Source organism: Nuphar pumila, chromosome 2 (assembly GCF_984573655.1).
Source record: "Nuphar pumila chromosome 2, dmNupPumi1.hap1.1, whole genome shotgun sequence".
NCBI classification, from domain to species: Eukaryota; Viridiplantae; Streptophyta; class Magnoliopsida; order Nymphaeales; family Nymphaeaceae; genus Nuphar; species Nuphar pumila.
The window spans coordinates 40,972,801-40,990,781 of NC_143250.1; the positions used below are offsets into that span (position 1 = coordinate 40,972,801).

At 35.9% G+C, this 17,981-nt stretch overlaps 1 protein-coding gene across 1 annotated transcript; it reads left to right on the forward strand.

Moving 5' to 3' along the window:
• On the forward strand, positions 1 to 15,678 carry LOC149845325 (subtilisin-like protease SBT2.6). The gene is made up of 8 exons (XM_089987573.1): positions 1 to 129; positions 929 to 1,353; positions 7,548 to 7,643; positions 10,714 to 10,783; positions 12,217 to 12,499; positions 13,021 to 13,352; positions 13,913 to 14,180; positions 14,979 to 15,678. The coding sequence occupies exons 1-8, from the start codon at positions 1 to 3 to the stop codon at positions 15,662 to 15,664; spliced, it is 2,289 nt and encodes a 762-aa protein (XP_089843699.1). The 3' UTR covers positions 15,665 to 15,678.
• The last annotated feature ends 2,303 nt before the right edge of the window (positions 15,679 to 17,981 follow it).

Consider the following 17,981-nt stretch of genomic DNA (forward strand, 5'->3'; position numbering starts at 1 on the left):
ATGTATAAGGAGAGCATGATAAGCAGCCATGATCTGTTCTTGGAATCAGTTCTCCCTTCGGGGTCTTATACAAAACTCTACAGCTACACCCACTTGCTCAACGGCTTCGCACTCCATGTCAATCATGAGGCAATTTTCTTTGCGTACTCTCTCCTTACAAAGCACCTAGACCAAATGTAGAACACTAGAACCAAGTTATCTGCCCCTGAGGAAACAGTCCAACTCAATTTGTTGGTTTGGTGGACTACCCAGGGTTAAATTCAGAATTGAGTACTGGTGCAATGTGATTGCGCACTTTAAGTGTGCTGCTGCACCTGATCACCCACCAGCTGACAGGCTGTTTTACAAAATTGGTGGGTTATCAGGTGCAGCAGCACTCTAAAAGTGTAAAATCATATTGCATCTGATCCCCCCTCTAACTTGAAAGGGGCAGGCCTGCCCCGTGTCCTTGTAAAGGTTCCTCGGCAAAAAAAAAAAAATCAAAGAAATGTGAGTGATATTTTTTGGAAACGCTGTTAATATATTGCAATATCTTGTCAGCCGTTCAAAGTGTTCATATTGCTATATTTTGAAAATATCACTATATTTCTTGGTTTTCTCAAAATATCGCAATTTATCATGGTATTCATCTTTTTTAGGCCATATTTGCGAAAATGATCTTTTTGATATTATAAACACTTATTTTTAGTGTTGCATAATTTTATAAAATTTAAATTCGTTTATTACATGAACCAAAAGTTTCAAGTTTTCAATTAACTTAGGCTGCAACTATGTTGTGATTTTGAACTTTTATAACTAGCTTCAAAGTTCTTATTGCACCCTCATTAATGTTTACTTAAGATTTTAAACTTCATTTTCCAAAAAAAAAAAGGAATTTAAACACCGTTATCTCCAATCATTTTGTGGGTTATTAACTCTCTCTGTCTAGGCCCATGACATCCTCCGGAGGGCAAGGGGGGTGAAGATGGTCCAAGAGGACGTGAAGATGGCCAAGATGACCACGCACACGCCCGAATATCTGGGCATCCCGACGGGGGTGTGGCGGCAGCTGGGTGGCGCCGAAAGGTCGGGGGATGGGGTGGTCATCGGGATGATCGACACGGGCGTGGATCCGCGCCACCCCAGCTTCACCGTCGGCCGGCAGAAGTCAAGAGGCTCAGCCTCCGCGCGCGCCTCCAACGCCAGGTGGGGCCGTTTCAAGGGCAGATGCAACGCCGGGGAGAAGTTCCCGGCCACCTCCTGCAGAGGGAAGATAGCCGGAGCCCATTACTTCGCTCGTGCCGCCATTGCCGCTGGAGACTTCAACGCATCACGCGACTACGCCTCGCCTTTCGACGCAGACGGTCATGGCAGGCATGCACACACTCTCTCTTACTATATATAAATATATAATATAGTAGAGCGTTCGATTATAACATACATACATTTTAAAAAATATAGACACGGACATTGACACATGCATACATTTTAAAAATGCTTTTAATAATATATTAATACTTTTGGGTATTATTTCAATAAAAATGTATTTTTATTATTAAAATATCTAAAAAGTATTTTTTATTGATTAAAAATTTAAAAAATCCATGCCGTCGTGTTCTATTTTCCCAAAAGTAAATATAACTTGCAAATTGAAAGTGCATCACATATCCTCATGTCGACCTATCTTTGCGACACAGCACAAATATCGCAAATAATGGAAAATCATTGAGAAACTAGAAAATAGACCTAATTTTTATCTGAAATTCCATCTTAGCTACGGTATTTTCTGAAATACCTTATACAGTCCTATATTTTTTGAACTATGGCTAAATAAATACCTGTTCTGACCTGCCTTTACCCTCACGTAGCTGACCTGAGTTACATATTTTAAAATACTATACCCTTCTACTTTATTCTCACCTAGTTCACTTGAGTTAAATACTTTTAACCCATATATATATATATATATATATATATATACAAAGTAGCTGGCCCTGTGTTTTAGGTATGCTATGAGTCTCGACTCAGGTCTAATCAGATCTACCATAAGAGAAACCATATCCGAACCCTATTAGAACTATCCGTGAGCTAGTCTAGGCACATATCCGGTAAAATACTATTTTTTTATCTTTTTTACATTGAAAATTTGTGGGTCTTAGTCAAAACTCGTTAGGCCCGGGTCTAGTATAAAATTTCACAAACTATACCCAGATCCATGTATTAATCGGATCTTTGGGTCTGGACTTGGGTCTTAATCGGGTCTTTTTATTCATCACCATACCCAAACCTTATAAGATTTGGTAAGGGTCGGTCTGAGACCCGACCCATTGACACCCCTAGTGTGTGTGTGCGCTTGAAGCAAATAAGGGAATCATACTTTGCATTTTTAGACTAAAAATTCTAGTCAAAATTTTTTAGTCAAGACTATTTTCTTTATTGGATTTTGGAAATCATACTAAGAATTCAAGAGGATGTTCTTCTCTAATTTTTTTAGGGAAATTTTACAAAAGGCACTTAAGGCATTAATAAAAAAGGCACCTAAGTTTTAAAAAAAATAAAAATGTACCTAAAATATCGTGGTTAATTAAAAAGGCCCCCAATCAAGTTTGTTGTTAAATGTGCAGAGTATTCTATTTCGGTTTTGAAGCTCAAAAATGGAAACCCTACAAGGATTTTTAGCTTTGACTCAAAACAAGAAAGTTATAGGCCTATATCTCATCTTTCCAATGACTATAAAATATAGTTTTTCAATGTTACAACAACAACAACTACGCCTTCATCCCAAAACAATTGGGGTCAGCGATATGAACCAAAAAAGAAATTCATTTTGGGTCTTCCACATGAATCCTTTTCCTCCAATCATTTCTATCCAATGCCATGTCTTCGGTGAGGTTCAAAGCATTCATATCCTTTCCTATCATCTCCATCCAAGTCTTCCTAGGCCTACCCCGACCTCTTTTAACTAATATATTTTCTCATTTCTCCAACCTTCTAACTGGAGCATCATTAGGCCTTCGCCGAATATGTCCAAACCACCGTAAACGATTCTCTCGCATCTTATTTTCAATGGGTGCAACACCTACCTTCTTACGTATCTCCTCGTTCCGAATCTTATCTTTTATTGTATTTCCACACATCCATCTAAGTATCTGCATCTCAGCTACACTCATTTTTTGAATATGATGTCTCTTGGCAGCCCAACATTCTGTATCATATAGTAAAGCGGGCCTAATAGTCATCCTATAAAACTTTCCCTTCAACCGCAATGGCATTCTACGATCGCACAGCACTCCAGTTGCACTTTTCCATTTCATCCACCCAACCTTTATCCTATGATTTACATCTCCATCAATTTCTCCATACTTTTGAATGATGAATCCCAAATATTTGAAATAATCATTCACCGGTATTTCTTGCTCACCAAGCTTCACTACACTCCCATCACTACTTCGTTGCTTACTAAACCGACATTCCATATATTCAGTCTTACTCTTACTCAACTTAAAACCTCTACCTTCCAATGTTTGTCTCCATAATTCTAACTTAGCATTAACCCCAGCTCTAGACTCATCAATCAAAACAATATCATCAGCAAACAACATACACCACGGTACATTTTCTTGAATTGATCTCGCAAGCTCAACCATTACTATCGCAAATAGAAAAGGGCTTAAAGCAGATCCTTGATGTAACCCAACCGTTATCGGAAAATTGGTTGTCACCCCTCCACAAGTGCGGACATTGGTTACTACTCCTTCATACATATCTTTAATTATACTAATGTACTTGAGAGAAACACCTTTCTTCATCATTGTCCACCAGAGAACGTCCCTAGGTACTCTATCGTATGCCTTCTCTAAATCAATAAAAACCATATGCAAATCTTTGTTCCTCTCTCTATATCTTTCAATAAGTTGTCTAAGAAGATGTATAGCTTCTATAGTTGATCTTCCAGGCATAAAACCAAATTGATTCTCCGATATCATGACAACCTTCCTCAACCTAGACTCAATCACCCTCTCCCAAAGTTTCATAGTATGACTCATGAGTTTTATACTACGATAGTTTGTGCAATCTTGTATATCACCCTTATTCTTATATAAAGGCACCAAAGTACTCTTCCTCCACTCATTAGGCATCTTATTTGTTCGCCAAATCAAGTTAAAAAAGATTTGTCAACCATTCTAAACCTTTCTCTCCCAAGCATTTCCAAGCCTCGATAGGTATACCATTTGGGTCAACTGCCCTTCTTGATTTCATTTTCTTCAAAGCCTCTGCAATTTCTTTCTTTTGAATCTTGCGCATAAAGACACGATTTATCTCATGAAAAGGAATGGAGAAGTTTCCAAGATCTTGAGCATGACTATCATTAAATAGCTTATCAAAATAATCTTTCCATCTCTCCTTAATCTTCTCATCTTTGACTAAAACCCTTTGTGTTTCATCTTTGATACATCTAACCATACCCAAATCCCTCGATTTTCTATCTCTCATCTTTGCAAGCCTATAAATATCCTTCTCGCCTTCTTTGGTATCCAACTTGTCATAAACCTCCTTATATACATTAGCTCTCGCATTTCGAACTACTTTTTTAGCTTCCTTCTTTGCTATCGTATACTTCTCCAAATTCTCATTATCACGACTCTTACTTAGATTTCTATAACACTCTCTTTTAACCTTAATAGCTAATTTGACATCCTCGTTCCACCATGATGTATCCTTACCTAGTGGTGCACCGCCTTTAGACTCACCCAATACCTCCTTAGCCACTTTTCTCATGCCACCCGCTATCTTATTTCACATTGATTCTGAATCCTCCTCGAGACACCAATCAACTTCCTTAACTACCTGCTCTACAAACATTCTTTGTTTAGCTCCTTTCAGTGCCCACCACTTAATTCTAGGATCTATCCTATGTCTATCCCTTGTGCGGCATTGTCTAATTCTAAGATCTAAAATTAAGACTCTATGTTGTGTAGCTACACTTTCTCCCGGTATAACCTTACAATCGATGCAACAACCCCTATCTCTCTTTCTAAGTAGGAAAAAATCTATCTGACTCGTATTAACCCCACTTTTAAATGTTACTAGGTGAGACTCTCTCTTCCTAAACCAAGTGTTTGCTAAGATCATATCATAGGACAAACAAAAATCTAAAATCCTTTCTCCACTTCCATTTCTTTCTCCTATACCATAGCCTCCATGGATACTCTCAAATCCATCCCTACTAATGCCTACATGTCCATTAAGGTCACCGCCGATGAAAAGCTTTTCTCTATAAGATATCGCTTGTACTACTCCATCTAAATCTTCCCAAAATTGATGCTTAATGGAATCATCTAAACCTACTTGAGGTGCATAAACACTAATAATATTAATAATATCCGTACCTAATACTAATTTAATAAGTAAAATTCTATCACCCTTCCTACGGACCTCAACTACATTATCTATAAACTGACGACTCATAACAATCCCTACTTCATTCCTATTCCTATTTATTCCTGTATACCAAATCTTATATCCCCACGGTTCTATCACTTTTGCTTTTTCACCTACCCATTTGGTCTCTTGTAGACATAAAATATCAATCTTTCTCCTACACATAACATCTACTAACTCTACCAACTTACCAGTTAAAGACCCTATATTCCAAGTGGCTAACCTAATTTTATGGTTTTGGACTAACTTCTTTACCCCCACCCGTCCAACAAAGTGAGGGAACCCTTGCATATTTGACACCACACCCGGGCGACGGTGTGACGCATCGCTTCTGGGCGACGACCTAGCAACCCTTGCCCATTTATCACTGCCTCCGGGCCTAGAGAGTACAGCGCGTCGCTCAGTAGGGAACGCCCCAACGAAATTCTTATATTGGTTCATTTTCATAGGGTATGACTAAGTTTTTATGCTGGCTGTCACAGGCCTACCGCAACCCTCCTCCTTTATCCGGGCTTGGGACCGGCAGTGTATAACTAAACAGTTATACACAGGCGGAGTTAGTTTTTCAATGTTAGAACGAAGAAATAGAGACCTGAAATAAAGACTATTCTGCATAAAATATATATGTACTTTTCACATATATTTTTTTGTGATTTTCTCTTAAATATACGTGGAGTTCTTATATATGTGATTTTCTCTTAAATATATGTGATTTTATCTTATATATGTGATTTTTCTTTTAAACATATAGTTTTTTTTCTAAATATATGTGTTTTTTCTTCTATATATGTGATTTTTCTCCTTTATATGTGATTTTTTCAAATATATGATTTTTCTCCTAAATATATATGAATTTTATTAACAAAAAATCACATATATAGGAGAAACTTTGCATATATTTAGAAAAAAAATGTATATATTTAGGAAAAACTCATATATTTTTAGGAGAAAATCATATAATATATATATATATATTTAGGAGAAATTTCATATATATTTAAAGGGAAATCACAAAAAATATATGTAAAAATCGCAAGTTTAGAAAAAAAATCTTATATATAAGAAGAAAATTAGATAAATATAAGAGAAAATCATATATATTTAAGATTAAATCAAATACATAGGAGAAAATATATATATATATATAAATGAAACTCTGCATATATAGGTGAAAATCGTAGGTTTAAGAGGAAATCACATATACAGGAGGAAAAACACATATATAGGAAAAACTCTGCATATATTTAAGAGAAAATTACATATTTTTAGGTATAAATCGCATATATTTAAGAGAAAGTCATAAAAAATATATGCAAAAAATGCATATATATTTTTTTTCAGAACAATCTCTATTCTAGAGTTTGTATCTCTCATCTCTGATGTCAAAAACCCACTTTTTTAGTCTTGAAAAGCAGAGACATAGGCTTATAACTTTTCTGCTTTTAGTAAGAGCCAAAAACTCCTCTAGGATTTCCATTGTTTAGATCCAAAATCAAAATAAAAGCATACTATGTATACAGGATCAACCGAACAGTCTATCTTTTAGAGTACATTTTACTTAAACCGCTTATCAGATCAAGGTGATTTTGATGGCGTTGATTTATCAATATCTTTTTTTTCTATTTTTCTTGATTTTCAATGCATGTAGCTAAAAAATTGCATAGAACATACTGAAAATGAGAGTCGCACATGTTTCAGTTTGCAGAACTTATTTTTATTCTGGTTTTAGAATGCATAAACTTGAATACTGGAAGGGTTTTCGGTTCTGACTCAAAATAGAAAAATTACAGGCATATGTCTCATCTTTCCAACGACGCTAAAAACACAAGTTTTTGACATCGGATTAGAGAGACAGAAATATGAGAATATAGACTATTACGTAAAAATAGTCACCTATTTGAGAAAAAATTCACATATTTTTGAGAAATTGCATGTGCGAAGAGTAAATAGGTTTTTGTAAAATTAGATATTTATGAATTTGGACATTGAGGGAATAGCAAATATTATAGAAATTTTTTTAAAAACATGTCATATTTGTTGTATAGTACAGTCATTTTCCGTAATTTTTTCGTGAACCTTATGAATTGCAATGTTCATTATATCTAATTGGTTGATCTTCTTGACAGCCACACAGCTTCAACAGCAGCAGGTAATTACAGGGTTTCAGTGGTTGTTAATGGGTTCAATTTTGGATATGCTAGCGGCATGGCACCTGGAGCTCGGTGAGTTCAAACATTACTTTAATGGATCATGGAACCGGAACCCAAGTGCCAAAAATTAAACTCAGTAGCTACCAATGTCCTCGTGCATCCTGGTAGGCTATACACCCCTGCGTTTATTATTGGGTCTAAAATCTAGAACCCTTTTAAAAAAGGGTCGGTTCCAGTTATGAAAAAGATAGACCCAAACTGTTTAGACCCGATGGTTTTTATACCCTACCCTAATGGTTTTATGTAATTTGTACCCAAACCCAAACCGTGTATGTGCCCAAAACTGTTTCCTACCCAACCAAATTGTTCTATACAGTATGTGCACGGACCCGAATCTGAACCCATATTGGACCTGACACCCAACATGAACCTAATGTATACGGATTATGAGATATTTAACTATAATTATCATTAATAGAAATATAATCATCATTAGTTCAATAGGTTTCCTTGACAATAATATCAACTTTTCTAGCTCTAAAAGTTAAAAATATTAATGGAACTTACTTGCATTAAAACAAACACACCTATTTATACTCGACCTAAAGTATACCTAAATCTATCAACCCATATAAGCCTACGACCTCAGTAGTATCTAGACCCAAGCCGAACATGAATCAAATAAGACCCAACCAATTTGGAACCGGTCTGCTTTTTGCCTAAACCTATTAACTGATATGGGTCCACCATTTTCAATTATACCTGAATCGGACCTGAACCAATTCGGGTTGAGTCTGGCTCTATTTGTTAAACCCGATTAAAAAATGGGTCTACTAATTTAAACCCAAAACTTTTGGACCTGAATCGATTTGCACCTGAACTCATCAACCTATATAGGTTATCAATTTAGTTATACTCAAAAGCAAACCCAAATCCGAATAAAATTGGGTTGGGTTTCGGTTTACTTTTTAGACGTGATTAAAAAACAGGCATGAGAAGGCCTGACCCGGGCTCGACCCAATTACACCCTTATTTCCAATAGATTGTCAACCGACTGATCTTCATGAGTTTCTAATTACGTTAAATAGTTTCTGTGCCAGTGGAACACATTTTTCATGAGCTCTTTAATATATATATATATATATATATATATATATATATATATATATATATATATATATATATATATAGAGAGAGAGAGAGAGAGAGAGAGAGAGAGTAATGGGTAGGTGCTAAATGATAAGTGCTAATTGGGTTTTTCAGGTTTCTTTCATTCTATTTTTAAATTCTAACAGCACAGATGTAATTATATATTTAATTTTATAGGGATCAGCTCCTTAAGTGTTCGATTCCACCACGGTTGGGTTTTTAGAAGGTTCAAAAAAAATCAACGGTCCAAAATCTTTGTAAATTTTCAAAGCTCCAAATATCACTTTTTTCATCGAAAACACATGATTCAGGTGTGGATTTCTCGTAAATCGACTATGCCCAACACATTTATGAGGTCGAAACTGCGAAAAAAAACACCCAAAGACCAGAAAACCCCATTTAACATATTTCATTTAGCACTTACTCGTTACTATATATATATATATATATATATATATATATATATATATATATATATATATAAAGAGAGAGAGAGTGTGTGTGATGGGTTCCTGGTGCTTTTTTTGTGCCTACCGAGCTTTGGAAAGATTGTTTCTATCTTTTTTAAGATCTGTCCATACAAATGTGATCTACATTTTTAATTTTGTGGGAATGATCGCCCGATTCCTACACAAAGTTAGGTTTTTATAAGATTAAAAAAATCAATGGTCTACAATTTTAAAAAATATTCAATGCTTAAAATTTTATTTTTTTCTCAAAAAAACATGATTCAAGTGTGATTTTCTAGTAAATCAATCACGCAGAAGACATCTGTGAGGTCAAATTTTTGAAAAACAACCTGAGAACCCCTGTCCAAGCTGGGTAGACACAAAAAGGGTCGGACACCTTCCCATTTTTATATAGAGAGAAATGGGTAGGTGCCTGAACCTTTTTGTACCAGTTAATACGGGTTTTCAGGTTGTTCTTCAAAAATCTGACCCTCCAGATGTGTTCTACATGATAGATTTGTCAAAAAATCACACTTGGATCATGTTTTTTTTAGAAAAAAATTTATTTTTTAAGAATTAAATATTTTTTAAAATTTAAACCATTGATTTTTTTAAATCACTTAAAAACCTAACTTAGTGTTGGAATAGGACAATCCAAAAGTTAATTCCCACAAAATCAATTATGTAGATCACATCTGTATAGTCAGATTTTAGAAAAAATAGAAACAATCTTTCCAAACTGATTGATGGTTGGCACCGATAGGCACAAAAAGCCAGGTACCTACCCATTTCTACGAACCGGTTTCTCTTCGACGAACAGTATAATGTTGCGCGTCCAAAAAAAATTGAAAACGGGAAGTTTTAGCCACGGTTTTGAACTCTAAAGCCTGGGTTTCTTTAGCGGCAGTCAAGACCGCCACTAAATGTCCTAGGCACGCTAAAAAAAGTGTGCGTAATCAGCGGCGCACAAGTGTTCTAATTTTTTGGACCTGTTGAAGTGATGGGTCTCTCTCTCTCTCTCTCTCTCTCTATATATATATATATATAGATAGATAGAGAGAGAGAGATGTGTTCAGTGTGCTTTGAATTGAAATGAGGTGCTGATCACCCACCATAGCCCCACAGCTAAAGATGCAGCAGCACACAAACAGTGTGCAATTACATTGCACCTGATCCTTGCTCGGGAGCATCAGGGTGAAAATTTTCAAACTTAATCTAAACCTATGAATGTGTTAAACATAGCTTGTTTGCTGGGAATGTACCTTGGATCATGTTTCTTGAAATAAAAGCATGATCTTTTAAGTCCTGAAATTTTTTGGTACATTTTGGGCCATTGATTTCTGGCATCCTTGAAAACCCTTCTTTCACATTGTAATGATGTGATCCAAAACTTGCTTTTTATTAAACAATGTAAATCACATCTGCAGAGTTTAATTGACCTTTTAATGGTTTGATTGGATGCTGCTTTGTCCTTTCACCGATACCAATCATTATTTATTGGTATATTTGTTTTCATTGCTTGCTTGATTTATTGAAATCGGCAGGATTGCTGTATATAAGGCTTTATTCTCCTTTGGAGGTTACATGGCAGATGTTGTTGCTGCAGCTGATCAGGTTTGAAGGGTCAATTTTTTTCTATAGACTCAAGTTTATTTATTTTTATAATGGGGAGAAACCACTTTTGTTTGACCATGGCCCTCTTTCATCATCCATAGTGTAAAACCTCAGTACTCCTCTGCTGCCCATCGGGGATAGTTTTTCATTGGCTTTAGCCTTTCCTGTCAAGGGATTCATGCTTGAAGCCTTAAGCACAGTTACCATAAGTGCTCTTACTATACAGGAATCACAATTCCTCAAAAAGTAGGAACCAGAAACGATTGGAATTGCGCTTCCTAACCATGGGAATCGTGATTCCTGAACAAGGGATTCATGCTTTCCATCATATGGGAATTGCAATTCCCAACCATGAAAATTTTGATACCTAGTAATGAGAATTAGGATTCCCATGATTAGGAGCTCTATTTCCTCCATGACCAAGAATTTTAATTCTTGGGTATGGAAATTCTAAATCCCAAGTTGAGGGTTTTCAATTCCTCGTATATAAGAATTCTAATTCTTAAAACTTAGGTAACCTATTTTGCATATGCTAAATTGAAAACTTTAAATGCATAAAAAAGTAACTTTTTTCTATGCATACGCTCGTGTAATTCATTTCAAAAGTAAAAGTATTTATGTTTTTTCTCTGTCATTTCAAAAGTAAGGATTTTCCACTTTAGATTAGCATTTGATATCATTTTATAGGTATGGATTTATATAACATTGTCCACACTTGACTTATATTGTTAGGCTTAGTTGATGTTCCTTATAATCGTAATATATGTGAGCATTAATTGCTGCACAAGTTTTTTTTATTATTTCAATGTTTTTTATCCAAACTCTAAAATGAACTTATTAAATTGTTTTTTTAAATGTCACTTCTATTCAATGTATATTAGTGTCTTATTCTCTTAAATAATCTGATATATTCTCTTAAATGGTCTAGATATTTTTTCTAACAAGATGATAGCGTTGTTGATTGTAAACATCATCTTTTAATTATTCATTAATATATTCCTCTTTCTTTTTAGACGATTAATATATTCCTCTCAAAAAACTTCATTTCTTAATTTCTTTTTGCATCCATCATTTTATCAGTATTTCTCACAATTTCATATACCATTTCCTAAATGATTCCCCTACTGTTTCCTACTTGCTTCTCGCTTTCTAAATTTTCTAAAAAATTTAAATGGCCGTTTCTGATTCTGATTCCCATACTGCTTCCTGCTTTCAATTCTCGCACTAGCAACCATGGTCTCAAGCCAATCCACCTAGCCAGTTGTATGGAGCCTTTGTGAGCAACTCAAGGAAAGTTATATGTGGATTGAAATTAACTAAACGTAATAATTATGGCTCCAACAGTTCGGATTTGGACTTTTCATAACTTAAATTAAGCATAAGTAGCCTTGCTATTGACTAAGATTTTCATTGACATTAGGTATTTGCTGTAGGCTGTTGAAGATGGAGTTGATGTGCTGAATCTGTCTATAGGACCATCAAGTGTGCCACCAGGTCCAGCTGCTTTCCTTAACATGCTTGAGATTGAGCTGCTATTTGCAGCAAAGGCTGGGGTGTTGGTTGTCCAAGCTGCTGGGAATGGGGGGCCTACCTCCAGCTCCATCCTTTCATTTAGCCCGTGGATTACAACTGTGGGTTCATCCATCACTGACCGAAAGTACAACAGCACCATTCAATTGGGAAATGGACAGAGTTTTGCAGGAACAGGCCTTGCACGTAACCACCCCCCCCCCCCCCCCTCTCTCATGTCTCTCTCATGTAGATTTTTAGTACCAAAGTACTATATAGCTTATCATGCATCTACTACTGTAGAAAGGGATTTAAATTTGGTAATAATTGTATAAATATTACTCTTTTTAGCTATTTGCGATTGCTGTTTACTGTGAAAATTCCCCTTCTAAAGGTTTAAGATTATAAATATAACAAAATAAGATGCCAGATGCATGGTAAGTTGGCCTAGCCAGTTTTTATTTTTTTTTGTGCAGGATAGAACCTGACAGACTTGCTCTAACAGTTTCATGTTGTGAGATATACAAATTAAATCAGTGTTTTTCAAATTAATGGAAAGGCTACATGTCTTTACAGGGTCAAGAGATCATTTTCCATTTAATGATTGTGTTCTTAGTAGGGATGTCAAATAGCATGTGCCTGGGCCACATGATTGGTAAAAGTAGACTTAGCCTTGTATATGTTCCAAATCTCAGTACACTGATTTCACCCTTTTTGTTCCATTTTAGCTCCTACTCAGGGACAATTGCTCCTGCCACTAGCAGCTGCAGCTGATGTTTGTCTAAGAAATACAAGCTTATACATGACAACTGAGAGCTGCCAGAGCCCTGAGCCATTCATCCATTCCTTGGCTCAAGGGAAGGTCATCATCTGCACCTACTCCTTCGATTTCGAGTTTGAATCTGCAAGTATTGTTACAGTTGCAGAGACCATGCAGAGAATTGGTGCAGCTGGTTTTGTAATTACTTTGGATCCTGAACTCAAATCCCAAAATATCAAAGGAACCTCCACAGCTTTGCCAATCCCTGGAATCATCCTATCCAGCACGCAAGCATCGGCGGTATGTATAGATCTACTGTTACATAAGTACAATTTCTAATTTAGATATACTTTCAAGCAAAGGACATACAATTACATGTTAATACTACACATTTTATTATCTTATTCAAATTGAAGAAGGTTGACTAAAGAATAAAATCAATTGCTCAAATGTTTGGCGACATATAGCAGTTGATATTTGATGATAAAGGATCATATATGATGCACTTTTGAATTATGTTTTGCACACCAAAATACTCATATCCTAGAAAACGTATTAACCATATGTAGCTTGGCTACTAATACATAAATACCTACATAAGAAAGCATAGTGCATGTGAAATTTTGGAAGTTTCCTCTAAGGAGTGAAAATGAAGAATCCCAGTTTAATAGCTTTAGATGAAAGATGTTGGATACTGCCTCATTAATTTCTTGTTGTAACTGACTAGAATTTTTAAGTCATAAAAATATTTATGATAAAGGTTGAAATTAGTGAAGCCTTTGGTTTACCTCATTTAACAGAAGTGTGTTTTGAAGCATTCTGATTGGAGGAAGACAGCTTCTGATTTTTTTTTTTGATAGGCTCTATTGCAATACTACAATGCGAATACGGTGCGAAACAGTAATGGAGTGGTAGTTTCATTTTCAGCAACAGCTAGGATTAGAGATGGCAGGAATGCTATCTACACTGGGCAAGCTCCAATAGTGGCCTCATACTCTTCTAGGGGCCCTGATGTCAACAATGCACTCTTGCAGACAGCTGATGTTCTCAAACCAAACATTGTGGCACCAGGCTCCTTGATTTGGGCTGCATGGAGCCCAAATAGTGAAGGAGACAGGCACATCAGAGGTACAACATATAGTTGGCTTCCTTGTAGAATTTGTTTTATCATTTGTTGGTTTTCAAAGCAGAGCATTGACATCTGTTTTTTCATAAATGTCATCCAAGTTTCATCACGAATATCGCCTATATTATGAAAATATTGCTATTTGATCGCAATAGTTTCAAAGGGTGAATCATATCAATAATATGACATTTTCAAAATGTTGTCTATTTTAAAAATATCACCATCTTTAATGATACTAATGTGATAGACACTTTTTTGAGTTTTTATATTATTCATATTTTTTTATATTTATATATATTTTGTATATATTTCAGATTTTTTTATATATACCAACATTTTCCTGAGAAAATCTGTTTTTTTAGAATATTTGGAGATTTTTCCTCGCCTATATTTTCCCAGGAATGAGATTTGTTCCTATGCATCCAACGTACCCCAGTCTTCACATAAAATTTCAGCTATTCAACCAAAGTGCGATTTTCCTTGATTTTTTCTAGGCTACTCTTAGTAATACTTTTGAGGAATTGCTCATCTTGAAAAATATTTTGTATAAAAATAACTTTCAAGTGTGCCCAAAAGTCCAAACGGTTTTAGAAGCTTCTTCAAAAGAATACAATGAAATTGTGCAATTTTATACACTATCAGTGAGCATTTAGGCTACTTTTGTTTTCTTGGTACTAAGCAAAATTAACTTCATTTTACACATATTCAATGAGCATCTAGGCTAGTGTTGGTTTCTTAATACTAAGGAAAAATAGCTTCAATTCATTAGTATCATTACTAACATCAAAAGGGTATTTAAGGACAAAACTTCGCACTCATTTCTGGCACAAGCATGGCAACACCACATATTGCTGGTATAGCTGCCCTGATCAAGCAGAAACACCCAAAATGGAGCCCTGCTGCCATAACTTCAGCGATGATGACCACGGCCGAGGTGACCGACCGGTCCGGTTCTCCAATTCTAGTCCAAAGCTCAAATAAACTTAACACAGGAACACCCTTTGACTATGGAGCTGGTGCAGTCAACCCCGCTCGTGCTGTAGACCCCGGCCTAGTCTTTGACACCAACTTCAAGCAATACATCCAGTTCTTATGTGCAGTTCCAGGGGTGGATGATGAGTCAGTGAGGAGGGCAGCTGGTGTGGGATGTCCCACTGGATCAAAGAAGACCTGGTGCTCTGACTTGAACACACCAAGTGTGACTGTGGCAAACTTGGTTGGGATGAGGAAGGTAATTAGAAAGGTAAAGAATGTAGGTGGTGTGGATGAGACATACCATGTAAGAGTTAGAGAACCAGAGGGTGTGTCTGTGGTTGTAAGCCCATCAGTTTTCACAATTAGTGCCAATGACACCATAGTGCTTAGGATCATGCTGCAGGCAAGGGAAGCCACAAATGCCTACACTTTTGGGGAGTTGGTGCTAGAGGGTGACAAGCAGCATGTGGTTAAAGTGCCATTGGCTGTCTATGTAACTAGTGTTTTATGAGACTGTTAAACTTAGCAAAGATGAGTATATGCATATTTGCATGCTTTGAAGAATAAGCAAAATAAAATAGTTTAGTGATATTTCCATCTTCCATTTACATGCTGGTTATTTACACCAACATGGCAATGCTACATCTTTCAGCACTACTGTATACCCACTTTGACTATCACAAGTGCATGGTTTTCATTCTGACACATTGCGTGTATTGTTGTAGCAAGATTGTTAATAAACTATAGTGGAAAACTTTTGTTTGGGTTCCTCAGCTGTGCATTGGAGCACAAAGAAGGTGCTTCAATTGCTTACCTTCTCTTCCTGGCAGCATTCAGTAGCTTTCTAAGGAACCGCTTCCCCTGCATGTGCAAAAGACATTTTTTGGATCAACAATCAAGGTTTTATTACTTCTAACCACGTAAACCGGGAGGGCCCAATTTACGAGAAAATTCTATCAAGCTACAAGATTATCTAAGAAAGCAGGAAATTGCAAGAACTAAACCAAAAAATAATAACATTGCAGGAAACTTAACTAAAAACAAGAATAACCAAGCATTCAACTTCAATCTTCCTTCTACATAGGACTCTCATCTTTTTACATATGAGGTGTCCAAAATCTCAATCGAAGTAAACTATCTAATTTGATAAACTCCTAAAAATATAAAACTCTTCTTAATTATCTTAATCTAATAAAATCTGAATATCAGATTCAAGATCCATTAAAAAGTCATCCAAATACTAAAAATAATCCAAATGATAAAAAATCTAAAAACGTCAAAGTGGATCCAAACGGATCCTTATGGACCCGAGTCTCCTGCATAAAAAAGTTTTTACACTAGCCGGCTCGTGTCCAGCTCATCTTATTTGGGGACGAGCTTGAAACACGAGCATGAGCTCCTTTCATTGGTAAATGAGCCAAGCTTACCAGCCCTAGTTGTGATAACAAATGTTTGATATTTTCTTCACAATATTTAAAAAGTATATATTTTATTTAGGGAAATTTACAAAATGCCATCTAACTTATCAGCTATTTATTAAAAAAATAGCATTCTGATGATTACATCTAATGCACAGTTGGTTATGAAATCATTTAGTTGACCTCAGTTTTGTTAAGAACAAAATGCACTCATTGTTGAGTCGTTTAGCAGATGACCATAACATGAGAAAAGTCTGAGTTGCAAAAAGAAAAGACAAAAATGTCATTTTATGCTTCAGGCGGGTATTAGAAATGCATTAAAATAAAAATATGAAGTTAAATGTCCTTAGCTCGAATGTTGGTTGGCTTCTTATAATGTGATAAGTTAGGCTGCTCTTTGTAAATTACTCTTTTATTTTGGCCGCACTCTACAATTTGCTTTATTTCAACCATCACATTGAAAGCAAAAGCCTCTTATCCATTTTGTTTCATTTTATACAAGGTGGGGTTGGGAAAGCAGATCCAATGATCGACGAGTTGTACCTTGCAAAGTAATTGGTGATTAAGAGCTTCAGTTAATTTACCATTTATTCATTTCATTAAGGCCTCATTTGTTTCGTGAAACTTACATGAGAAAGTGATGAGTGGGCATCCATGATGTAATCCTTTCTCACCATGAATGAAACATCAAAATATGGTGATGAGAAAGTGTCATGTTGGTGCTGGATCACTTCGTAGTTGACGAAAGGAAAAGATCGGATCGGGATCGGGAGGAGCACGTTGTACATTGTTACACTATCAATCTCCAAGAACGGAATATTCACAGCCTTAGGTAAAAATGTTCTCTCACTGTAGTTTGTTTGCTCTGTTTCTTTTCTAATGTCCTGTTGAGAATGATAGAGAACCCTTTATATAAACCTTGGCTGGAGTTCTTTCCAATTCCTTGGTGAAAACGCCCCCGATCCTCTCTTATTCTTAATTGTCAACATGCAATGTAATTGAATTATTGATAAATACATTTGTTAGTTTCCAAGTATGAGCATGAGAGGTGGGCCGACCTCTCATGCATGCACTTATGATTCCAGGCCGTTGAGATGGGCCCTATGCGCAAGGATTTTTTCAACCTGTACACCTTATCCTCTTGACATTATAAAACAAAGTCCTCTGGTTGTTGCATATATATTGTCTCTTTTAATTCACCATTCAAAAATATTGTTTTTACATCCATTTGATGTATTCAAGGTTATAGAATGCCACTAATGCCAATATAATTCAAATAAAAGCGAATTTTACCACTGGTAAGTAAGTTTCATCATAATTGTTGCCCTCACGTTGAGTGTATCCTTTTGCAACCAATCTTGCTTTAAATTTGTCAATGGTTCCATTAACTTTATATTTCTTTCTTAAGAT